The following is a 26,877-nucleotide window of genomic DNA, read 5'->3' as shown; positions in this document are numbered from 1 at the left end:
ACTCAGCAAAGAGTCCAGATGTGAAGCGGAAAAATGTTCAGATTAAAAAATGGCTTATCCTAGAGCCTTGAACCTGTTTAGCTGTTACAGATTATCTCATCATCACATTTCCTTGTTATTCAATGAACTGCTGTTTTCATAATTATCTTTGACCAGTTGGTCCAAATAATACAATTGGAAACATCTAAAGAATGGTAAAAACATGTTTGTTGCTGAGAAATGAATCATTTTCAAATGAGAGAAAGTTAGGAGGACATTACAGTGATTAGAGTTATTGAATAGTGAATAGTTATCGTACATTTTAAAGCAAATATTTGTGTTTGTGTAGTATTTGTTCTCAGTGTATCCAATTTCTACTGAAAATATTTTATATAAACAGCAGATATTAAATAAAACTATGTATATACTTTGCTTTAATCAGTATTCACAACACTTGATCATGCCTGTGTGAGGCATTCAATTTAGTGAGCTTCCACTCAACAGACAGCAATTTGGGTCAAGTTCAGAACACTGTGTTTTTTTCTTGGTCTGGTGTCCAAGGCTTAGCACTGCATTCATTAAGGGTGCTCTGCTCTGTGGCTGTGCTCTGTCTGAGCACAGTGAGGTTTGGGAAGAAAAAGCTTTAGAACAATGTGTGTGTGTGTGTGTGTTTGTTTGTGTGTGTTTTCTGTGTTTGTGGCCCACATTCCCTGTAGTATGTGGTCCCTGGGCCTTTGAGTGCTTAGCAGTCGGTTCAAAAGGCCTCCTGACATCTGTCACCCAAGGCCTAAAAACCTGTAAAGCCCCTGGGCTCAGTTTAAAATATACAAACACTCACACAGGAGTCTTGTTTGTGGAACATTTAGAGTAGACCTATCTATAGTTCATTTAAAGAAATATTAAAGTAAAGCTGTTTTAATATAATATATGGCTTTTTCCCCCAACTGGTGAAAAATCTCTATGAAGCATTTTCTCTCTATAAAGCATTTTCTCTCTATAAAGCAACACAAATGTTTCCATCTTCCTTAGTGAGTGTTGTTTTTCTTTTGAATGCAACAGTGTATTTGTGAGCATGTTTGCTGTACTCATAAAGAGAGTCTATATTTAACACATGATAATGATGAAGAGGAGTGACAGCTCAGAGAAGAGAGGAAATGACTTACAATGGTCGGACTGCACTCTCATAAAGCTGTATGATCACAGATGTCCTAAGGCTTTTTTAACAGTGTCTTAGCACCACACACACACACACACACACACACACACACACACACACACACACACACACACACACACACACACACACACACACACACACACACACACACACACACACACACACACACACACACACTATTATTGAATTATTATAGAGAATTATCGAAACCTCCTATTTGGGTGAATATGTTAAAAATTTTTAAACCAAGCGTATGAGAATGAAGAAAATGTCAGTGACTGGAGCAGTGTGTCTGGCAAATGTGTTTGTCACGTGTGTTTTATTTCTGAACAACAACAGAGGACCACGGACAAATGAGCTAATAGGTTGCAGACTGATGGACATTAACATGGGTAGAGGCGAGCCCCTTTTTATATCATTTTGGTTTTCTAGTGTTGGGGTTTGTAAAATACTATTAATTTAGAACATTACTAAAATTAGGATTAAAAAGTAATTTTTTGAAGCAGAGAAATCAAGCATATTCTCAGTAACACCTGGGACTAGTGATTTTCTTTTTACACAACTCAGCAAAATAATCAAAATTCATTAAATTTCATTAAATACCAGGATAGTGTGCTGCTTCCAGACACATCAAGAGTGTGGTTGCTGATACACACACACACACACACACTAACACACACATGCATACTCTTAATCACATTCTTAATCTACTGATATTGTCAAATTAGTCATCATGTAGCTGATCTTTTGGTCAGTTTATTATTTATTGTTCTAATCATGTGCGGCAGTTGTTTTGTAAAAAAAAATTGCATTACTTCATTTACATTGTTTATACAAAGTTCAGACATGAGCCTTCTTTTCCTGCTCTTTCCTGTGTAATAGCCCAGTAAACAACACTTTCTATCTGCATGGCAATCCACCCGAAATAAATTAACACACACACAAAGACACCCCGAATACGCTCACACACAGACCTGACATGGCGACATTGAGTGAGCTTTAACAGACTGTAAACCAACAGGGTAAATGAAGCATTAACCTTTACATTAACTATGCTCTTCTTCAGATTGTCTCACCTCTCCATCCTCCATCCTTACATCCGTAGCTAAATGAGCTAATTTAGGGACTTGTTCTATTTCGATCGAAGGCCAGTGTGTGGGTAGTGTGTGATCTGTTATCTGCATTATTATCTGATCACAAAAACACAACCTGTGCTCAACTCTCTTCACTCCACAGGTACAAGTTGTGTCTCAATTGGGGACATCTGGATGACAAACAATGATAAACATTGTAACATTTTAACAAAAGTTTGTTTTTCTTATAAAACATTTGCAACTAACCCCAGAATTAATATACATGTTGAACAAAATTTGGCAAAATGGAAAATGTTTTGACTTTGATGGATTTGTAGAACAGTAAAAATAATAGTGACTGTTTGAAATGAGAAATATTCAATAGTCTCTGGTTAAATGATTTGCAGATCCAGCTTTCTATCAAAATTTGGCCTTCTACCTATGCAGACTTTGTGGCCTTAAAGAAATCTTATAAAAACTTTGGACTTTACACATATTTGTGACTGAGCCTAAACATGAGGTTTTGGGGCATTGGAGCTGAAAGATGGATGTCTCACGCGAACACATGGTGTTGCTTAGCCATGACATACGGGTCATACACATTTCAGCTGCGCTCCTCAGTGTCATTGGGGGCAGTAGTGAACAAACCTTAAAAGACTTAAAGGATAAGAACTAAGTGGCGGATTCTGCAAATGTGCATCTCATTTCATTGCCCTCTACTGACTGTCTCCTATGCAATGTGAAGGACTTTATGAGGCTTAGAGAACTCTAGAAAAAATTTTGTTAAGGTTAAGTGACTATTACATTTTTAATAAAAAACATCTAATCTTAACTGGTATATGATGAGAGGCGTATATAATACCCTGCACGAAAGTAAGTGTGTAGAAGTATCATGAAAACTGGGCACTGGATTAAACATTTGTTGTCTCCACATACGCCAACCTCAAAAATGACCCAAATGTTGCTCATGCATCGATGTTAGTGAGGACATAGAACATGTGCACTGCTTTTCATGCCTCTCGGTTCCTTAGACACGGGAATGTGGGTTAGATAAAAGAGTCCTACATGTCTACATGTCTATGATTTCCAAATAAAGAAGTCAGAAGTTCCATTACCACAGTTATGCCACTTGTCTAAAATTGCCTGGCAACCCATCACTGATCCTGGGGGCCGTAATCAGACCCATCTGCCATTCTGACAGCCACATCTTACTTTCCCCCTGACTCTAAAGGGCATTCGCACTGTACTTTAGCACTGTGCATAAAATGTGAGCTCAGCACTTCCAGTCTTATTTCAGATGGGGACCTTTGTTACATGCCAGATTTCTGTCTCCTCTTGGTTTCGGTTTGCCTCTTCACTCCACTCTTCACCCAATAAAGCAGAAAATGTCCCACAATCTACTACACTCTGCATAATTATATCTCCTCACTGTCAGCACCCACTGACCCAAATCAGGACTTGGCCAATAGTTTGGACAACTATGGACACAAGAATGTCTCATGCTAGAAATGTGTTCATTTATGTTAAAAACATTAATATAGAAATAGTGATTTGCCTTTTCTTTATGAGTTTTATAATTAAGGTTATATGTGGTTGTGTTCCCCTTGAACATTCTTTTAATAAAATCTAAACATGTACCCTTGCCTGTCACAAACACACACACACTCTCTTCAGTTTTCTTGGTATGACAGCTAACGAAAACACTTCACTTCCTTTAATGTACACTCACATAAAGACATTGTTGCTTACGTCCACCTACACACACACACATGTATATACAGTATGTATACCTGATAAATGAAGATGCATGCAAACAGACTGAAACACAAAGCATGCATGTTTGTATTAAAATACTGCCCTGAAGGCTGACAGAGTACTGGGTCAACCACCAGTCACACGTTACCCTAGTCTGATCACCAATGCGATTAATTGATCTCTCTCTTTCTCATTTGCTCTCTCTTGTTTTAGATGCTTAAAATGACAACCAATGCTGATACTGTCTCATGTACGACTGAAGTCAGCAGAATAATTTGAACATTTTCATTTATAATACTGTAGAATGTGACATGGGAATATGGATTTACTTTCCGGCTTTAGTGCAATTAAATGTTCCACAAACATTAAACAACACAACAAAAAGCTTATTTGTGCTGAAATGAGTGATTAATTAGTCAATTGTCTGAACATTCCAGATTATCCAATTATTAATTTGATACATCTTTGAAAAATGAACTATTAAGGAGTTATTTTATCAGATTAACAAGCCTTTGTCATAATAAATAATGACATTTACAGAGTTCTTTAAAATAATACTGCTGTATGACTCTATTAGCAAGATATGATACCACTTAGTCATTCAAGTCAATATTATTTACTTGAATGACAATTGCTTAGGCCTTACTACTAAACATCCATGAAAACGTTCTGACGCACGGCCCTTCTGTGTATTCAGTACCTCAATGTCTTTCTTTACAACACACACAGACACAGACACACAAACACACACACATTAATGTTTGATGGAGTTTTGCGCTGCTTAGTGTGTCTCTCATTTCCTCTCCGCTCTAAACCTTTAATCCCTTGCAGAGGAAAATGACACAACCTGACATCCTGTTCTCGGAATCAGACACACATACAAACAACATCTTCATACATGATTGCAAATCATGCACATACACATGTTTATGCACACTGTGTGTAAATATATCAGATTTACAAAAAACATGTATACCATATTATATTGAGAAAGCACAGGATGAAAAATTAACAAACACACTGCATGTTTTGGGCAGATGTACCATCCTCCCTAAAGTCACATACAGTCACTGCTTTCACCGTCTGACTGATACGCATGTGCAAACACACACACACAGAAGTATAACTGAATGGACTCACTCCTGCTCTGTTGTTTTGGATGAACCTACCCACCTAACAGCATTCAGGTCTTATGACTGCTGTTATACAACCAACTCAAACGTCTTTCTGAATCACAGTGAAGAGAAATGTGCACGCAAAAGAATCACCTCATACTATGTGACATAACACCGGGATTTACCTATGACAGGAATCCTGCTCTTTTAATGTCTGCCGTTTATTTTTGCCAATTCAACAATCAATCTGTATACTGACACCACAGCTGATATTGGTATTTTTGAGCAGCAAATACTGTTGCTCTTATGAAACACAAGTACTTTTCAGGTACATGCTACTGGTATTTTTCTTTGGCAAATCTCAAATGGCAAAAAAGGTGTTTTGCTTGGTGGATATTTTACATTTAAAGTAAATGAAATTAGGATAAAGTGCTTTGACTTGATGTCATGACTAATCTCATTTTGAAACACCCCTGCTGCTGAGTCTGCCTTTGGTTTTAATCAGAAAATTATGTGGTTTGTTACCATGGTTTTAACTTTAAAATCCAACCTTGCGTTAGCCAAAAGATTATTTTACCCTTTGATCTCTGACTCATGCTGTTCATGTGAAGGTGCACCCACATGCAGTTTAATTGGAGTCCAACGATGAGAACAGAATGCATATACAACCAGTCAGGTTAACTGGGCCAGCACACTGAGACAAATGAGGATCCTCAGGCACCATTTCAGAATGTAGAATAAAAATTCTTTATATTATATGTTTTAGCCCACTTTTTTTGATTCCTATCAATTATGGTGCATATTATCAATTGAAGCTGTCTATATCACTGTAGCACTTACAATCACACCTGCTCCCTTCATTTCATGCCAGTGTTCTATCTACAGCAGGTGCTCAGACAGAGCTGGGCAGCGAGTCAACATCTTCTTTCTGTATAAGCATAATTCTCATATTATTCATAGCAATTCAAACACCAAGAAAAATCTACCACATTGTGAGTTCAAATTTGCTTCATAATATCTCTATCTATAACAATTTCACTCAATAGAAAAGTCAGCTTTTAACCAAATTATTTTAGATATTTAAGTACATATTGCAGCATACTTACACAGTGTATATGGTATGTATTAACACACACATTAATAGAATAGAATATCACATCCTACACACTAACATAATTTATAATATTTAGACTTGTTGCATATCGTCATCTGCAAAAACAAATACAAAAAGATGTTGTTAAACCAAATGCCCAACACACTCTGTGCTGATTTGATTACCTTCATTATCTCAGATTCTTCATCTTTGTTACTAAAAAAGGGCATTGTAAGCTGAGTTTTTACCTTTCCCTGCCTGATCTTAACAAAAATCCTTGCTCTGGCTTTCTCCCCTGCACTCACCAAAATATCGCATGAAGTAGCATCTCTATTCCTTGATATAATACAGTGTGTCATCAAACTCAAGTCGTAATGACTTCCAAACATTTTACATGGGCAACAAGTTTGTATACTAATTCACTAATCTACCATTAATTAATTTTAAGGCAGTTACAGTCACACTGAAATCAGTTTCTCTTAGAGTGAACACAGATTTTTGATCACTTTCAGATCTCCTACTCGTAGCAATGTGATGTGGATGCAAGTCAATCTCTTTATTATGAATTTATCTCTTAGGACAAGTAGGCAATTACAATACACAAAATAATATCTTAATTTATCACATAAATTCATTAACTCAGTCCTTTTTTAAAGTTGATTCATCACTTGTATAGGTGGTATCACAAATATATGAAATAAAACTATTGGTGCAAAACATACAATATTATACAATTATGACTATGGTCATATCACTCAACAAAAAGAAAAAAAACAATATAGTAGTTATGAACAGATTATGCAACCAACACCTTCTCCACATATGAATTCTAGTTAAAATAACTTCGAAAATGAGTCGATTTTAAAACACTTCTAAAACTCAAAATTAGCAGTGTTTGGGAGAAAAAACAACCTCCATGCAACTTGGTAATGCAGCCAGCATTAGATTTTATTTATTCACCTATTAATCCCTTAATAGGAAGCAGCCTGCAGGGGGCCCAGACGTTACAAGCTCATGCTGAGCAGCCAAATTCTGTTCAAATTCACAGAGCTCGATTTCAAATTCTAGTGCAGACCCCACATATCCTACAGATATCAGAAATGTCAGGTTGAAATTTGGAGAAATGTGCATGAAATCATGCCATCTAATACTATAAAACTCCATTTTCGTGGGAAAATTCTTACAATTGGTTTAGCTTTGTTGCAACCAGCCAAACCTACATAGAGAACAACAATGTGTATTCATACTCAGATTGCATAGTTTAGATAGATAGTTTTTGCTTTCTGTGTTTATTTAAGTAGATGTGTACCATTATTGGGGAGGCAGAAAGTAAAAGTGCAGCCCAGTGTAGGTGTGGTTTTAGTAATTTGCTGGTAAAAACTATTTTGGAAATCAATTACAACAAATCAAAATTTGGATGAAAAGCTTTCTTCTTAAACTTTAATACTTTTTGACTGTTGTTTTACAAGATTCATCAACAGCCCTTCTATGAATTTCTAGAGGATTACCTACTTATTTCTATGAAACAACCTGCAAATTTGTGCAGAGAAGAGAAATGGACGGTACAGTGAGCAAAATGTCCCCACTCATTGGGTCAAACTAGTCTGTAGTTTTTTCACATGGTTTACATAGTAATTATTTATATTGCAATATTGTTAAATTAAGTGAATTTAAATATAAAACTCCAGCTGCACCCTCACTCATATAGACTTTCTGCTTTATATCATGATCATATGGCCCCAGTCACTTTTCACTGACTGAGCACATCCGCTTTGAAGGTACACATGCCTTTAAGCCGTTCACTCAGAGACAAACACACGCATAAAGCAGATTCATATAGGACTCTTAAGGGATCATGAGCTGATGGGGTCAAAAGGGGCCGTCATAAGTCTGCTAAATCACTAACCGTCTAAATAGGATATTAATCATTCTCCAGTCTCAACAGTAGGAGAACTGAAGGGGAGAAAGGAAAGAAAATGAGAAAGGGTGCAATGAAAGAAAAAAAAAGGCAGAGGACAGGAAACGGAGTGGAAAGCGTAGGAAGAGACCGAGCCCGTTAAGTAGACAGAAAGACAGGTTTAATAATCTGAGATTAATGGAGGAATGAGGAGAGAGCGGGACACAACAGTGTGAGCAAACAAACAAAACAAAGGTCACAAATTAGAAAAGACTGAGAGTAGAATAACACTGCTGGCCTGCTAACAACATGCTGTATCCGGGATGACGTCTGATATTTATTCATGTGCAAAGAAACATGGGCTGACAGCAATGTCAGAAAAGCGTGCAGAACAACAAAATGCATCACTTAATATCATGAAGGGGGACTGCTTTGTTTAGTTCGGACATTGTCTCTGTCTCTATTTATTTCCAGCCACACGACAGCGTTCAATAAAATCTCCTCTCTGTCAGTGGACCCTCCCACTTGTAAGCGCCTGCCCTACATCTCTGCACCCGTCCACCAACCCCCCCATCCATCCATCCATCCATCTCTGTCCCCCCCCCCCTCTGCAACCTACACTCATTTACTGACGACTAATCCATTGGCCAGCTTAATCCCTCAACCTGCTCCTGCACAGTCACACACATCCTCTTATATAAAATAAAACACAAACTCGACATGAGCAGTGGCATTTCTTCACTTATTCAACAACAGCTCCACATAAAATATTCTTCTTGTATGAATGGTTTGTTTAAAAGTTATGGACAGACTTCAGTTTTGGATAAGAGTTTCCAGCCTCTTTTTAAAGAATGTTTGAAAGGTTGCCGCAAACATTCAAATCACATGAAACTTCTTCACTTAATTTTATACCATTCATGCAGCCATTGGGTTCAGCTTGAAAACTAAATATAAAATCTCAAATTTGCAACATTGCTAAAAGTTTTAATATTGCAAAGACTTTTTTTGTTTTTATTCATGATGGGATTTTTATGTTGTAATGGTAACTACATAAACCAAACTCAGGACAAAGAACAGAATTTTCATGAATTATTTCACAAACATCTTTGTATGTAATATGTAAACTTGTGATGTTGAACAGAAGAGACAAAGGATATTGAAAATTTGTTAAAATGCATGAGAACATCAAACCTTTAAAGAAGGGCTATTTTAATAAATTATTTTGTGTGGAAATCACAAAAATATATATTTATAATTTTATTTCATTGCATTACAAGTTGGGCTTTTTTTAATGTGTAGAATATGCTAAAAAACGTTGTCATGGTAATTTAAAGGCTGTTGCTCCTGAGCATTCAGTCTCACAGTTTATTTATTTAGGTAGAGTCCTGCTGTATTAAAGGGCACATCGCTGTTAACATGCACATAAATGTCTAAGATTTGCTGCCATTAAGAAAATAAAACCAATTCTTAAATTTTTATGACACGTTAATGTGAACCTATTTAAGGCCTCGTAGCTCTGTTCTTCTTCCTCTTCCTCTTTCCCTTCCTCTGGTACGAAGGAGCCAATGAAATAACACCCACACACTCTCTAAAAAGAAACGAAACTGTAGTTGTTGAAAATACTACTGAGCTGAGAGAGACAACCCATATTCCCCAGAACTTGAATGAGTATAAAAACCTACTGCTTAGTGTCTCTTTATGTTTGCTTCAATAAATATGCGCTTTTCTTTTTTGTCACATGTTGTTCATTTGTTCACATCCCAAACAATAAACCCTAGTGCATTTAGCCATGGTCTGACACACTGAGGAACACTCGTGGCTTATTAGTAGACAGAAAATGATCCTCTAAAAAATGTTTATGTTTATGAAGACGCTGATGCTCTCCGGACATTAAATTGCTGTTTTTTGTGGAATAATCATTTACAATTCAGCGCTGTTCAGTTTCATCTCTTTGTCAAATGAGAGGACAAGAAATGAAAGACAATAAGAAACATATGGGGATTATTAAGCCAAACCTTATGGGGATTTACAAACACACTGTAAAGAACCATGAGGCAAAATTTAGATTTGTGGTATTGGGCAACATAAATCAAATTTTATCGGATTTGACTATATATTAATTACCTGTCTTACCTTTTGCACATAGAACCAAATTAAATACCACTGTGTGAATGCCATGCAATGCAATACACTGTAGTGTCCCTTTATTTAGCTAGTAGAGATTTTAGAGGAGGAAGCAGGAAGAATGTCTTTTGTTGCTATTGCTGAGTGCTGCTAGTTCCTAATTTTTTTAAAGACATAAAAATAAAAGTAAATTATCTGCATTAATTATGAACAGAAAATTATATATTGAAGCAACATTAAACAGTGCATTGTACCACAATTACATCAAACTGTGTGTGTGATCCTTATTGTATGGCATCCAAAGAAAAACAAAGGTAGGACTTTTTCATAGAGAGATCAAATGACAAAAATATGACATGCTTATATGCTCACTAACAAAACAGAAAAGCAAGAAAATGTATTCACACACACACGCGCGCATGCACTGTAAATTATGCATAGAGGGTTAAAAGTAGCTTTGGACTGCCTGAATAAACCCATCTGTTGGTGTAACATTTTTCATTTCTCTGTGTTCATCTCTCACTTGCTCACTCGACACACATATAGAATGTTATAACACACATGCACAAATACAAGCACAAACACACACACCCACTATTCTCTGGGAGTTAAGAAGGTCCCTTGCCAGCCTTAGAGAAAAAAGCCAATGTTTGCACTGCATGACAAAGTCCTCTGGGATGTCACTACACATGTAGAATTATACAAAAAAAAAGAAAAAGAAAAAGACATGCTCTTTTGGCAATAAAAACTAATGTGAAGTGAACTGAATAAACAGAAGCTCCCTTTTTGATATTTTTATCTTGCATCTATGTTGTTGTCACCACTTATACACTTTACTCACATTTAAAGATTAATTTATTTCATTTATTTAGGCTAAATGTTTTAATCATGAAATTGATTGAAACTTGATGAAACAAAATAAACCCTCAATACCTACATTTTTACAAGGGATGACAACAGAATGTCAAGGTTAAAATTCAATCACCCTGGCATTTTATTATCCCACTTGTGCACTGGAGGCTTGCTCACTTGACCTAAACATGTTACTTTTATTCTTGGGAGTTTTATGCATTTTAGGATTTTCTGGCTGATTCGGACGCTGCTGAGTTCTGTCGAGATATGTTGCGCGTTAAGTGAGCTCAACATATTTCATGAATTTATAAAAATGACACAGGTCTCATCCAAACAGGTGCAACAAAACTAGCAAGACATTTTTGTGAGATGACCAAACAGGCTTTTTTCTCAGGAGACATTATGACATTTAAAACTCATAGCTGATGCTGGTATTGGACATGCTGTTGCCCTGCCAGAGTTCAGCTTCAACTTTTGTAATTAATGTTATTAGAAACAAATTTACTTTTCCACACAACAGCATCCGTCAAAAGTCGTTTTTGCTGTGAAAAAAAAACCTTTGGGTAAAAAGCTGCTTCATTTAGTGAGTTCTGCATATTTTATACATGAAAATGACTACAGCAAAACACAGACATTTGATATCCTGGTTCAGATTACAATTTTATGAATGTACCATAAAATGTACAAAGGTCTGCTACACAACTGTGCGCTGCACAAATACACACATACATGCAAAGAACAAGTTACTGCTGGCTTCTCCAAGTGTATCACATAATTTGATTCAAGCGGAATCCAATTGTTATACTGTATTGTATGGTAATAATAATAATTATGTTTATAATTGGATGCCCTCAAATCACACTGCAATTATGGAGGCAACCATATAAACTCCATTTCTCACAGCTTCATTCTTTCTACCTCAGTGCTGCTCTGCCAACATGGGGAGCTGCTGTGACACACAGAGGGATGACCCGCTGTGTGTGTGTGTGTGTGTGTGTGTGTGTGTGTGTGTGTGTGTGTGTGTGTGTGTGTGTGTTCTTGCGTGCGTGCACCAGTGTTTGTGTGTGTCAACAAAACGATGAAACCTGACACATTCATCCCAATATTGCCGGGAATGCCCTCTGATGCAAGTCACACATCCAGCCAATCCTGTTCATGCAAAGGTGTTGTGTCTATTGTGTGTAATCTGGTTGATGACAAATAGTGGCACAGGCAGCTAGCAACACAGTGCATGTGGGAAAAACTTTTTTAACCTTTGTTGCAGCCAACAAGCAGGATTGTACAAAACCATTAAAACAATCTCATTAGACTGAAAGAGTCACTGAAGGATGGTTTAACCTAAATACCAAAAAACACAAAAAATGACTGACACTGATGGACAAAACTTTATATGACTGTATCTTTGCCAAATTCAGGTACACACAAAATGCCCACGAGCATCAACTGGATTACCATTAATTTGTTACTTTTAGCTGATTTAAGGAACATTGATTTATGGAACACCAAATGTCAGAACAAAAACCATTGTTCACCACATTAGTTTTTTCCTAATCTTTATATTTCCATTGTGGTTTATGTGTTTGTCTTATCAAAACACAAGCCTTTAAAAAACACAAGCCTTTAATACTGCTGCAGATATTTCTGATTATGATAAGCTGTAAAGTGCACTTATGCTCAATGTGATCACAATGTATCCTCTGCAGCGACAAAAACTTTAAATATTTAGCTTTCTGACCCCAAACCAATTCCTTTAAATGCCTCTAATATTCTGATCCACAGCATCCTTGTATACTGCTCTCATGCACTTTTATCATGCAGTCCTTGCTGGGAAAGTACAGTATATTTCTTCAAACTCCCATCACATCACCAAGCCTTGTATTTCCCAGTAACACTCACCAGTTCTTGGTTGGTAGAATTGGAGTCGTCTCCAGGGAAGGGGATGTAGATGGCTAAGGCCACACAGTTGGCAAAAATAGACAGCAGTATAAAGATATCAAATGGTCTGGAAAGAGACTGTTAAGGAGCACAGTACTCTCAAAAGGAGACATTACAAAAGAAGCACTAACAATATCAGCACTTATAAAGTTGAATAAATTGATGATAAGTCCTTATTTTAATGCAGTAGATTGTGTTTTTTTTCAAAGAATCTCTCTATTTTTCTTGTAGATTTACCTGTAGGTTTTATGACTTCTCGCTCTGAGAACCCAATGTGTGATTAAAAAAATAGCATGCCAAAAGAATATAATAATGAAATGAATGCTGCGGCTGAATCTGAGAGGTGTTGTTTGTGTATTCAAAATCCAGGCCATTACCATTCTAACAATAAACATATATACTACGTTATTTCACTGCCTGGTAAAGATTTACATTCATCCAATTAACCTTGTACTCTCCTACAGACATCCATCCACACAATCCATCAAGCACAATCCATTTAGACAATGTAACATCTGCCATCCTTCCATCAACCTGGGTCCGTGTCTTTGGGCTAAAGGATACTTCCACTCCACCAGGCTGATGCAGGCCCTGCGGATTGGGTTGTTGAGGGTGAGGCAGAACAGAGCCCTGGGCGGCCTGCTGTTGGTAGATCCTCCCTGCTTTTTGCTTTTAGCGTACTGCTGCCTTTTCCTCTGTGCCAGAGAGCCTACAGGTGCGGGTCCAGTGGTGCAAACTGAGGGCCGTGAGGCTATGTCGGGCTTTGCAGCATCGCCCTGTGCTTGGCGAGCCGCGTTAATAGCGGCATGCCAAGCAAGAACCGGGCTGACACCAGAAGCAGCGGCATCGTGGCCCTGAATGCCACTGTTTGCTCTGAGGAGGCCACAAGAGGGCCCGACAGGTTTACCGGTGCTGGCCGGGGCCTGAAGGGGGTCTGATGGATGGAGCTGGTGCAGTCGGGTGTGGCTTTCTGACCAGACTGTGGAGGCGTCAGTGGAGGGAGTGGTCCTTCTATTGCTGGCATACTGTGCCCCTAGTGAGAAAAAGAGAAAAGTTGTTTAAAATATCATGGTTGCTTTCCAACAGCTGGTGGTTTGTGCTTTAACAGCATTTTTCAGATTCCCTAAGGAAAAATGCAGTTTTTGTGATAAAAATGCAGTTTTTGTGTTTCTTTCAGAACCAATCAGTATAGTTGTTGTTTGTATGATCCAACTGATGGGGAACACCAGAACGGAGAACTTTCAATCCTGTGTAACTCACAACTATTGTTTTCATTTAACATATTCAATCTGATATAATTTAACAATTGGCATTATTAATTGCTTTTGAAAAACAGTGGGCAAAATGTTTACCAGATCACAAAATAAAGCACAATAACATATCATGATGTTGCATGCGAGAAAGAGTAAAATAGTTTTATACTAGCAAAGTAACTTATAATACAAAATATATATACTTTATCCATCCCTACCAAAAACTCACAGGGTAATGTTCTAAAATTTCTACTACAAAATAGATCACACATGAGAACCTGGACACATCAAATGTTTGACAGTTTTGTCAAACATTTGATATGAATAGTATGACGATATGAATATTAAATTGTTACTTTTACTAACAAAGGGCAAGGAAATGCACCGTGAGTCTGAATTTCTCAGCATTCTCTTGCTGTGAGTTTATGGGGTGAAAGTGTTTTAACTGTCTCGGAGCAAATGAACAAAAAGTCAAATGTCTTTTGGGCAAATTGGATAAATACAAATAGCCACATATGCTCCTTTTAAAGTGTGTGCAGATAAGAAAGGTTTCACATCTGCCTTGTGGAACTTTAATACTTTCTGCAAATATGTAAGAGAGAAGAAGAAGAACAACAAGAAGAAGGTGTTAAAGAGGAAGACTGGTGAAGTGTGAAAGAGACAGAGAGACAGACAGTGGGAGCAAGGCAGCCTGCATGAATGAGAGAGACAGAGAGAGTCATTAAAATCAATGCAAACCACAAGTGAAAAAGACATTGCCCTTGACAGAGTAACTTTGGTTCCCTGCAACTCTATGGCAGTGGGACACAACTGGTTCAGCTAAGCAACAGCTCCTCTTATCCACTGATCCTGGTAAGTCTATGTGACTATAGGATCAAGTGTATCATAAAAGCACCACAACACTTCAGACTGAGAGATAAAGACTCACAGGGAGAAAGATCAGTGACAAGATAGAAAGGGTTAATGAAAGCAATACAAAATTTAACATAAACAAATCAAAGCTGGCACCACTTTGTCAAATCCAGACCTGCAAACTGAATCCAACCTTTTTTTTTTTTTGTTGTTTGTTTGTTTTCAATCAAGGTCAGGATTTGTTTATGCAACACTGATTGTCCATTTAAAACATATAAAATATTATTAGTCACAATACATCTAGATTTACTTGAATTTACATTGAATTTAGTAATGATCGGATTGGTGAGACATGCTATAGTGTGTATTTTTGACACAAACCTAGTATATAAAACAAAAGCAGCCTGCTAATGATGGTTACCGCCTGCAGCCTGTGTGTGTGTGTGTGTGTAAACAGCAGCCTACATTATTTGTTTTGACTTTTAGCTGTAACGTCGCTATTTTATTTAATGACTTAGCTGCTTAAAAAAGTTGACTTAGCGTCTCTTCGTTTATTCTAAAGGGCGCACAGATCCAAATCAATACCCCACAAGCCGCCACATGGTTCCGAAAACACCACTTGACCAAACATTAGACCAAACACAGTCAACCATTTTTTACGAACTAGCCGCAACTCGTTTACCTACAGATTTGTTCACTAGTGTCTATACATCCACGCATCCTACTGAAAATGGTTACAACAAATTGTAATACTCAATTTTTTTTTTTATTAAATAACTCGGAAACAAATCACAGATGCACTTGGGATCATATAATCCCATAACTAACAGATACACAGACAATAAACCAAATGAGCGCTCTCGCCCCCTCTCGCCGCGCTCCAACTCTCCTCCTGCGCTCCACGCACGGTTTTACCTTCAGACTGTTCATCTGCTTCTTGCATCCTCGAATCCACATCGAAAAGATCCGCATCAAATCCAACTCATGGCTGAAAAAAACCATCCAAAGGTATCGACGCGAGAGCCGGAACCGATCCTTTTACCTGAAATATAAAACGTTTTCCGAGCGCAAACCATGAGAGGAGCGCCAAACATTTTCGCCACATCCGGGTGCCTGCCTGCAGATCCACGGCGGATCCAAGAGGACGCGCTGACAGCAGCAGTCAAACGCACTGCTGTCAATTATTTTTCACTGTGGCTAGGGATGAACTGATGCAACCTGGAGCAAACCAGTATGTACAGACTGTAAATGCACCTGTTGCTGCCCATTAGAAAACTTCTAAAGAGTGAATTAAATGAAAATCATTTTTGGTACAACTGCCACAATTGTTGAATGGAATGAAACCAAACAGAAAACCAATTGTTTCAGTGCGGTTTCAGTTGGTTTGTAGGCCTAAGATCAAACACAAAAAGTTCACAAATAAAAGCCTTATCTCCAAAAGCTCTGAGAGTATGCACCACAGATTATGTTTAAAACAACTAAAAACGACGTTAGGCCACACTGTACATTTAGGCCAACAATGAATTGAATCCTCGTAAAAACCTGCCTAATCTATTTATGACTCATTTCAATACCATATTATGTATAAAAACCTCAAATAGAAAATAATCATTGAGATCAGTGGAAAACAAGTTCAACACATCTTATAGCCTCTGAACTTTCTCTTGCTGGGGACATTTCTGGAGGATAAACGCCATGCTCTCATCCAATCCCTCTAAGCCCATAAAGACTTTCTGTATTCCCTGTCCTTGGACTTACCCCTCAGGGGTCTTCCTCTTATAATGAACGGCATTCTGTCACCTGGATTTTCTCTGGGGCGTCATTTCGCCGTTTTCTGCCCTCACTCCTCGGCGATTCGTGTGGAAATGAGATGTCGGAGCTGTGCTGGAAGGTTACAGTGATTGGATTACCTGTGCCTGTATGGAGGACAACTGTTTTACGGTGGCGCGTAATCCTCCCATTATAATCCCTGCTCCAATGTTCTCTCAGCAGAGGCAGGTGAAGTAGACAGCTGTGCCAAAGAACAGTTTATAGGCCCGTGATGGTTTTAAATGTTGTAGTCAAATAAATGCAATAAATATGTAACAGTGCATTTCCATGACACACTGATATTTAAATGTTATACATTTTGTCACCAGTTGTATGTTGTCATTTGTCATAGGCTGCATAACCAGTTTATCATTGAAACCTGACATACAGAAATCTTTTCAACTCACGTAATCTGCAAACAACGTGTTCACTGTAAGTGAAACCTATGTAACATTTTAACAGCTCTTTACTTGTGGTCTGTAATGCTCAGATGTTCCTTAGAGACCAGATGTCACATTGACCCCAGAAACAAGTATTGCAGCGCACCTCTGTGGTATTTATGTGACATTAAAATACTGTTTCATTATTCCTCCACAGAAACAGTGTATTTATATTTTGTTTAATTCATTATGGTTAAAGTATGTGTTATTCAAATAGTGCATAATGTATCCACTGATAATTTGGTCTTTTCAGTCTTTTGTTAAATTATAATCTGTTCATGCATACTATCGAAAAAGAAAAATATTTTTAGAAAGACTATAAAGACTGTAATTTATGTCCCCTTATTCGAGTGGCATATTAACGAATTGGGGATAAAATATTTAATTTCAGATTTCTCTTTAAAGGACAAAATGTCATTTTTCCAAACGTTCTGGAGTAGCGTAATTTCCGGTAATAGCGGAACTTATAAGTGTCCGCAGAAATTGGTCCGTGCGGAAGCAAGTATTCACGTAAAAGATGGAGACCGCAAATGCTGGACATATAATGAGCTTAGCAGCTCTGCAGAGACAAGACCCATATATAAACCGGTTGCTCGATGTTACAGGACAGGTAGCTCTCTACAACTTTAACTCCAAGGCAAACGAATGGGTAAGTTTGTCAAAACAGTTGTTTCGTGAAAAGCGTTAGCTATTAACAGTATGCTAAGCTCTCCTTAACATGCTAATGCTAGCTTCTCCATTAAAAAACCCCAAAACACCGAGAAATGTGTTAGCAGTTATCACACTATAACTTTTCGTATATGGTCACCGGCCAACTGTTTATATACCATATGATTCTGCTTTAATTAGTTTGTTATAATAAGTACAATGACTTTGTTATGCACGACACTAACATAAGTTAGTTAACATAAGTTAGCCAGCTATCGTTCATTGCTAGTTGCTATTATTCAGCACTTTATGGATTAATGGCTGTTGTTTTTGACACATAATGTCACTTTTCATTTCAGGAGAAGACAGAAATCGAGGGAACCCTGTTTGTTTATGCGAGGTAGGCATGTAAAGTGTTGATTGCTTCTTTAAAAAAGGCTGTTTGACAGGTGCTGTTGATTACTTGTTTAGCATTACGTTTCTTTGCGCTGTCATTTGACGTATTCTGCACACGTGTGTAGGCCTCACTTTTGTAAACAAACATTAACCGCGGTTGTTTAAAGACATATTTTCTACAATATCTTATTTCTGTGTTTAGTAGTATCAAAGCGTTGTGCATTCTGCGGCTGTTTTTGTCCATAGATCAGACACGCGGAAGAAAAATGTAAAAAGAGGAAAGTGGTTAAAATGATGGTGATCTTTTAATTAAAGTTGTTTATTTTCCATAAGTACAAAGTAGACGTTTTAGGCAGTTGGGGGGAAATGGTGTAAAGTGGGAATGCTTTCTTTTTTAGAAGTCGTAACTGCTTTTCAAGTTCATCTTATTAAACTGAAACAGCCTGAAAAATTGATATTTGAGGTCACAATTTACTTTAATTTACTTTGCAGGAAAGTAGAGAACATCAGATATGTGGATCTTGGCTGACTTGGCCTTCATTTAATCCCAAATTAAAACTGACTGATATTAGGGCTTTTGTGAATTTCTTTGTTCCTCTTGTCTCTTAAGATATTTCTTTATGACTGTGGATGTAGTTTGATATTGCTGTCATTCGTTGCAATAAATATAGGACTAATCAGATGCCTTACTAATAGTATTAAGTAATGAAGAAGCATCTAAACAACCAGAGGCCCAAAATAATTAGATTTGTATACAGTGCACTAGCTTATTTTTTTTGTTCTGTGAAGTATACATTTACAGATATTGTACTTTGTTTTCTTTGTTGTAAGGTCTGCCTCCCCTCACCATGGCTTCACAATCATGAATCGACTGAGCACAGAGAACTTGGTGGAGCCGATCAACAAAGACCTTGAGTTCCAGCTGCAGGATCCCTTCCTGCTCTACAGAAATGGCAACTGTGAGTCTTTTGTAGAATGACAGTGCTTAAACAGCAGATGGCATACAACCATTAAAAATTTATTTAACAGTGGACTGAAATTGAGTGTATTTAACAAATGAGTATTCAATGTTTGTGGTTTACGATTATGAATATTTCACTCTTTCTTGGGAATTCTAACAAGCAGGTGAGCCGTGATCCAATACAACTCAGGACTAATCAAATTATATCTGAACCATAAAGCTTGTGAAACAGAACAACATGTCAGAATCTGTGTAAAGGAGGAAATTGTGTTTCTCTTAATTCTGCTAAGCTGCTGTCAAACACAAGACAGCTACTAGACAGTTGTAAACTCTCTCTCACAAACATCAAGTGGGGAAAAATAAAAATGGTACCTGATAAAATTCCAGACAGACACCTTCCCAGTGTTCTCTGGAACACCTCTTTTCCCTTGTGCTTAAAGTCATTTTGGTGTCTTGGAGTCACATTGAACAGTAAAGCATCTGAGGAAACTTTTCCACTCATGACCTCACTCAGGCCTATCAGACATTAACAGGTTCAGCTTGGTTTGTCTACAGTTGATGTCAGTCTGCATTGGAGCAACAACCTAAAATGCCTACTGGTTAGACTGATGAATCTAACTAATGTAAACTAATGTATATTTTTAAGTAAGCTATGCATTTGGCTTCAGTTTTTAATCCGGTGAGGTGTGCATGCCGTAGTCCTGTAGCCTTTTGGAAATAATTAAATGCATAGGTAGATGAACATAAAGGAAAGGTGAAACTCCTCAGATCTTCAAAAAGTAACTGACAGCACTGCCACTGAGGTAATCTATTAGAAGTCTAAACAGGAGTTTCATCAAGGCAATGAATAAGGAGTTGGATTGTTTTCCCATTTGTTTGCTTATCAGAAAAAATAACATGGCCAAAGTCAGAGTCAAAGTAGACTGCTCCCCCTTTGGACTCGGTTTGCCGATCAGCCTGGCTGGTATGGAAGACATAATGCAATTCCTTTCAGTATTTAGGCCACAACAGCTTCTCCACCAAATTCACTTGAGTCCACGTCTTGTTGTTAGCATTTTAATTGCTCAGAGTGGGTTGAGTTGTAGACAGATAAACGTGGAAACACTGGTTGACAGTAATTCCTCAGGTAAAGTTGGAAACTCCTCTCACCCCTGGCAGTCCTTTCAGGAAGACTGGTGATTTCCTTTGATTTGTTTCAGACAATAATAGTTCTGTTTTGTTTTTGTTGGGTTTTTCTCAAGCTCCTGCCAAAGTGAAATCGTTGTATTATAGATTCCAGATGTCTGATGTTGAGAGAGGGAAAGAGAAAAATATCTTCAAAGTGGTTCTAAAAGTGCTTCCTCTACTGTAAACCATTAAAAAATTAGCTTAGCAGGAGTGACGTAGAAGTTTGATTGAAGAGAAAAGAAACCAATATAAGGATGGATTCTTCAGTAAGATGTTGATATTAGTTGTTACTTGTCTCTTGGTTGGAGCCTCTTTGAGTACTTGTCAAAGTTAGAAACCTGTGTCCAAGAGACACACACACCTGTTTACTCTGCTCCATATTCCCTCTGGTCACAGTAGATGCTGCAGAGACATAAACACCCAGGTTGCTAGGTTGGCAAAGCCTCTCAATGGACTTAAAATACACTTGTATTTCATCACAGACAAATTACACACATGCACTCTAATACTAGCAAGCAGTTGTTTCAGCAAATATTGGTTACAGCTTTTGTATTTTCTTACATTTTATTATGTAACAAGTGGTCATTTAGCTTTTTGTGTTTGTGGTTTAGATGGTGACTGAGACTGAGCTTCTCTGTGTGTGAGAGAAATACAAAGAGATGCAGTCCAGTCTGTTTGTATGTAATTATTTGAGCAAACAGTGGCTGGATTACTATATAATTCCATAAAGTGTCTGCTTTCAATTATTGAAGATAAGTTGTAATATGTTTACAAAAAGGTTAATAAAGGTCTTAAAGGTTAATAAATAAACAAATGGATGACGGACACATTTATAGACATTTATTTTAGTTAGATTTGAATTAAAATCCAACAGCATTAGTTATGTAGGTATTTTTGCATGAAAGGTTTTTTGCATTTTAGCATTTTAGCTAAGATACATTTGCAGCATATTTCTAAAAAAATCCAGATAAGTTACATACTCTACCCTTTATTCAAAACATGTATACCAAAAACCTAATAGATATTTGGTTATTGGTGTGACGTTTAGGGTTTTTTGTTTTTGTTTGTTTTATGTAACATTCTTTTTTTGTTCGGTCAGTATATATGTGTTGTAATACCAAGTATTTGTGTTTTTCTTGCAGTGGGAATCTATAGTATTTGGTTCTATGACAAGAAGGACTGTCAACGCATTGCTCAACTAATGGTCAAGTAAGTAGCCCGACAGTATATGTATTCAGATGAGACAGGACAGTACTTCACCATAATGTCTTTTACGCTGCCTTGGACACAGCTGTGCTGCATTTGAATAGATCATTGATTATGGAGTATAGACTCCTTCAATCATGAGTGTGGCATAAAAAAATAATAGGCCTTTTAATAAATACGGGTTAGTAGATAAAAAATACTCACCAATGCATATCAGCATGCTTGCCTTATTCATTCTATTTCAAATACACAATAATAAACCTGATGGCAGTTTAGGTAAGGTAATTTTTTTTCAAGCTACCTCTCTCCCCCAGGATTGTGAAACAAGAAGCAGACCACGCCCAGAGAGGGTCACCAGAAAGGGCAGAGCCCAGGAGGACCAATGGGGTCGCAGAACCACGGCCTATAGACATCCTGGAACTACTCAGCAAAGCAAAAGAAGAATACCAGAGAGTGAGATGGCAAACCTATGAACATTCATTCAGACTGTACATCTCATGAGTAAAAATGTGGCACTTGTGGCTCCCTCACACTCAAACATTCACCCATAACCCATGGAGTAAATTTTGAAATTCTTCTTACAACCAGACTGAAACTTTCATAGAAAGACCATATGAGTCACACCCATGCATTGTATGGATTACAGTGGTACTAAATCTGGACTCTATTAAGGTGTTGTGAAGGGATGTGAAATCTGAATTATACCAACTCCTTTACTCTGTTCTTGGAATTTTTACTTTTCTGTATAATTAAAGTAAAAATATCTAAAGTAAAAATACAATTAGATTTTTCTTTCTTTGTGTGACATGCAGGCTCAGGCAAGCGAAACGAATGTGTCCTCAGAGCCAAACGTAAAAACAGCTATCAACACTACAGACCATGCCTACAGCACTCCACACCCTGAAAAGGTACAAATATTACATGAACAGATTTCTTATTCTGTTTAAAGTTATAAAGATGACAAAAGCAGCAAATCCTGATAGCTTAAGAAACGTGAACCAAGAAATTTTTGCTTTTTTCACTTGATGAATGAAGTTAGTTATCATGAGTTGATGATTATATCTTTGTATTATATTTTGTGGATTACTTTAGTGTTTTGCCACTGTTTTCTTTGTGCTTAACTTCCACCCAGTTCACAGATTTGTTCTTTTTACCCACCAGAGCTCTCATACGATGGTGAAGCAGATCACTGTTGAGGAGCTCTTTGGTTCTTCCCTCCCTAAGGACCCCTCTCTACCTGCCATGCCTGCACAGAGCACCACCACTGCTTCCAATGACCTCTCCACTGTCTACATCCAGAATCAGTCTTATAACACTCCATCCCAACAAAAACCTCACCTCCCTCCTCTCCTTGCAGTCCAAGACTCTGGGTCCAACCAGACTCATCAAGCGCCAGGCCACCTTCCATCTCCTTATGTGCTACATCCCAGCCCTGTTTTACAGTCAGGAGTCCCTAGATCTGACCCGCAGTCTCGGTGCTCAGTATCCCCGCTCATGGTACCTCCTGGTAGCTCAGAGCCTCGTGTTGCTCCTCCTGGTCCTGCAACACCACCAGCTGCTTCTGTAGCTTATTTGGGACAGGAAATACTCAGCACGCTCAAACCAGCAGTACCATCTGTGAATTCAGACATCCACAAACCCATTCTTGCACCCAACTTCCTGCCAAGCACACTGGTCCCTCCCCACAGCTTCCAAGAACCGATGGGGAAACCTCTTCTCCAGCACAACAAAGAGGATGTTTTCTCTCCGCCACCAAACCTAATCAAACAAATTTCTGTAAGTGTGTGTGTGTTAGCTTTTTTGTGCATCTGTTTGCTGATGTAGGCCCCATCTTGTGTATATTTTAACATCTAAACTGCTATTCTACACCTCTTTGTTTCTCAGGCTGTCTCCATGAGTTCAGGTCTTGCTATTCCAGGATCAGAGATTTCTGTGCTTCTCTCCCCCAGCGCATTTCAGCAGTCTACCAATAAGACAACGCCGACTGCAGCATCAGTGGTCCTTCCCGCCCCCTCTGAGCCATCGTCCACTTCATTAGGAGCTGCAGAGCCTTCATCAACTGTCTGCAGCAAAAAACACCTACAGGAGACTCTAATAAACCTCATTAAGGTACACAAAGGGCATGAAACATAAGAATACTGTTGGTGTCTGCTGATAAAAGTCTAAAGCCTCTTTTGCACATATTCTGGAATCCTGATCTTCTCTGGACTTTAGCTTGAGGTTGTATATGTGAGAACACGAATGTTTAAGCGCGAAGAACCAGAAATTACCTGCACTCTATTCTGCGAGAGCCCCAGCATGGGGTTTGGATTATGTGTGTGAGCCTATGGATGGATAGTACAGCATGCAATATTACGAATTGTTTTATAGAACAGGATTTCAAACAAGTGAACGGACATGTTACTGTAATTTCTCATAGGTGACTGCTATGGTGCTTTGCTAAACAAAGGGCTGCTTCCTTCAGCGTACTTTTTATATTATACTGTCCCTCCTGTACATACTGACCTCTCCCGTGTTTTGACGGTCGCTGCTGTTACATGTGAAATGACAAGTTTATACCTAAATTTACAGCAGTGTTTTGATAACTTGGGTGGGACTAAACGGTCCTAAACAGATTTCTGTATGTAAAGGAAAATTCTTCATACATTTGTGTGGCAAGAAATATTTAAATCTTTACTTAAACCTTTACTTGAGTAAAAGAAATATCATAGTCTTAATGTAGTTATAAGTTAAAGTTCTTGATTCAAAATCCTACTGGAGTAAATTTATAGAAATATTAGGACCAAATCAATAAAGTACTGAAAGAAGTACAATACTTCTTTTAAATAAAATATTAAGACGTTCAATACCAAATGTTTGGCAATGTGTTTACATATTGTGTACTGTCAAATTTAATAGATAAGTAATGAATTCTATTTTCTGATCTCATGTTTTCATGTACAAGCTTGTGATGAGCAACGCATGTATCAAAGTAATTCCCTTTTTGAAAGCAGGTGGATTAGGTCTAGAAGTATTTTAAAGTGGAAATGGCTTATTAAAATGTATACACTAAAATAGTGTAAATAAGTAAACTATGTGTCTAGTTTCTTCTACCACTTATTACAGTATTATGGGGTCCCAGTTCAAAGGTGAAGTGCCACAGCAGTAATTTAGGATGGTTTAACTTCTGCTTTCAAGTTTTTTTTCAAGTAGTTTATCGATGTTACTATCAACAGTTTTCATCAATTACTTTCTACCAAACTAATGTTATGATATAAGTATTTATAACTTGCAGTAACCATGTATAAACAGAAATGTAAACATTCCTGGGTTTCCAGTGAAACGGTTGAATTCTAACAAAAATGTTCTGTTGTGTTACACACTGTTTTTCTAATGTATAGTTTGATCTTCTCTTGTTTAGAACAATCCAGATTTCCTCGACACCATTCACGATGCATACCTCCAGACTCTGTCCAAGGACTTCAGCAACATGAAGCTGTAATGCTACTTCCACTATGGCCACTGTTATTTCCAGCTCTACAGCTCCACTTTGACCAGTGAAATGCATTGAAGTCAATAGGAGTTAAAGAAGTACAGCTAACAGGTCTTTGATACACTTTACACCACAACTCTCTAAGCTTAGGCTGTGTTCTTGCGGTTATTATAACATATATCACATTATTTAATCCTCTGCTTCTGTCTCAGAACTTGTTTTGTGAGAACTGAGTTAAACACGGATGCTTTCCTCACGTTAACATGGATCTGTCAAACCAGAACTGCTCTCGGGGGGGGGGAATAGGATAAAACTTAAGTGTGGCCTTGAGTTTTAATTTTTTTTTTTTCGTACTTCAGAAACGTAATTAAATTGTCCGCAATGTACTGGTAAAGTTCAGCTCATGTTTTAATTCTTCTGGCAGATGGGACCACGATGGAGCTTCTGTGACCTCAAAACATTTTACTTCTGACTTTTTTTTGTTGTTGTTGTTAAATTTGCAGCTTGAATCACAGATGCTGCTTTTCTCACTCACTTCATGTATATGAAGGTCTCACAGTGCGAGAACACAGGACACTTAAAATATGCTTAAACTGCAACTACTTAAGACTGAGGACTGGGTACTTGAGTTTTATTAAACAGTTTAAGGTCTTGCTGACAAACTGTCCACTGTGTGGCATTACAAAGGCACTTCATATTTCCTTTTTTCACTTATTTAACCTTCTCCCTTGAAGTAACACTGAAGTCTGTATATTTTTTTGGTTACCCCACAGAGACACTCATCAGCTCTTACCACTTTTGTGACATTTTGTGTTTAATGAGGAAGTTTCTCAGTCCTAGTCCAAGAAAGATGAAGAACTTTCCATAGTGGTTTGGAGAAGCACTTGCATTGAAGAGCGCAAACTGGGACTCAACTCTTCACAGCTGCTTTTTTTAATGTTCCATTACAGGCTGTGACATTTTCATAAAGAGAGAGACGAATGCTAAAACTGAATTCTTAACATTGAATTTCTCCCCATTTCTTTTCTCCTTCACATCATTGTTTTTTTTACTTGTCTGTTCAGATCACCTACATCAACTGCCTTCATTAAGTGTTTGAAGGGAACATGCAATATACCACTGTCATGTCTTTAGGGATACCAGCATTTTTTTTTTTTCTTTTTCGGATGATACTCTGTTCCTATTTCTCAAGTTTTCCAAGCCATAGATGCAGTTTAAGTCAAAAATAGTTGACAGGAGGTTTTTTTGCAGTGTAATTGTACTGCAGCACAGAAAGTAAATCCTGCAGACCACAGCGGTTGCAGGAACGATGCATGTCTGTTTCCACATCGTGTATGACATGAGAGGCTACAGATGTTAACGAAGAAAGAAAACTTAACTGAGCTTTCAAATATACAATTATTTACTCAATAGGGTTTTGCTTTCACAAAATGTCAATGTTATACCATGAAAGTTTTATTTAGTGTTTTATGAAAGTACCGTTTTTGAGATCAGTTGTTGGCTCATTGCAACAGTGTTATTAAATCAATGGTTTGTTTTTTTTTTATTTACTTTATATTTTGTAAACAACATGAAGTGCAGAGAGTAAGGGTGTTTTGTGTAAATGCAAAAAACCTTAATAATTGAAGAATTTCTACACAAATCCCACACCTTGATTATGACATCGTGACTTT

General features: G+C 37.6%; 2 protein-coding genes across 12 annotated transcripts in view; one reads left to right on the top strand and one right to left on the bottom strand.

Annotated features, from left to right (window-relative positions):
* cacna1db (calcium channel, voltage-dependent, L type, alpha 1D subunit, b) overlaps nt 1-17,093 on the bottom strand; it is a 71,523-nt gene extending 54,430 nt beyond the window's left edge. For 5 of the 8 annotated variants that reach the window (XM_067526485.1, XM_067526487.1, XM_067526490.1 and 2 more), the window contains exons 1-3: nt 16,864-17,092; nt 13,565-14,033; nt 12,962-13,067 (exon numbers count right to left, since the gene is read on the bottom strand). In XM_067526485.1, the coding sequence (XP_067382586.1) occupies nt 12,962-13,067; nt 13,565-14,033; nt 16,864-16,897 (609 nt within the window). In that variant the 5' untranslated portion in view covers nt 16,898-17,092. Of the gene's footprint in view, nt 1-12,961; nt 13,068-13,564; nt 14,034-16,020; nt 16,823-16,863 lie in introns of those variants that run through there. The other 3 variants (XM_067526482.1, XM_067526484.1, XM_067526483.1) reach the window with 2 other exon arrangements.
* A 746-nt stretch (nt 17,094-17,839) lies between these two features.
* Nucleotides 17,840-26,755, top strand: dcp1a (decapping mRNA 1A). Of its 4 annotated transcripts, none has more exons than XR_010916417.1 (10): nt 17,840-18,003; nt 18,362-18,402; nt 19,230-19,357; nt 21,669-21,735; nt 22,047-22,185; nt 22,545-22,640; nt 22,894-23,508; nt 23,617-23,841; nt 25,133-25,315; nt 26,269-26,755. XR_010916417.1 is itself a non-coding variant. In XM_067528072.1 (9 exons), the coding sequence occupies exons 1-9, from the start codon at nt 17,872-17,874 to the stop codon at nt 25,211-25,213; spliced, it is 1,524 nt and encodes a 507-aa protein (XP_067384173.1). In that variant the 5' UTR covers nt 17,840-17,871; the 3' UTR covers nt 25,214-26,755. The 4 variants fall into 4 exon arrangements, 1 of the variants encoding a protein (XP_067384173.1); XR_010916416.1 differs by having other exon boundaries at nt 25,978-26,755; XR_010916415.1 differs by having other exon boundaries at nt 25,629-26,755.
* Nucleotides 26,756-26,877: the final 122 nt, after the last annotated feature.

Source organism: Channa argus, chromosome 13 (assembly GCF_033026475.1).
Source record: "Channa argus isolate prfri chromosome 13, Channa argus male v1.0, whole genome shotgun sequence".
Taxonomy (NCBI): Eukaryota; Metazoa; Chordata; class Actinopteri; order Anabantiformes; family Channidae; genus Channa; species Channa argus.
Note: the sequence above shows the minus strand (reverse complement) of the source record. Positions and strands in the feature narration are given on the sequence as shown.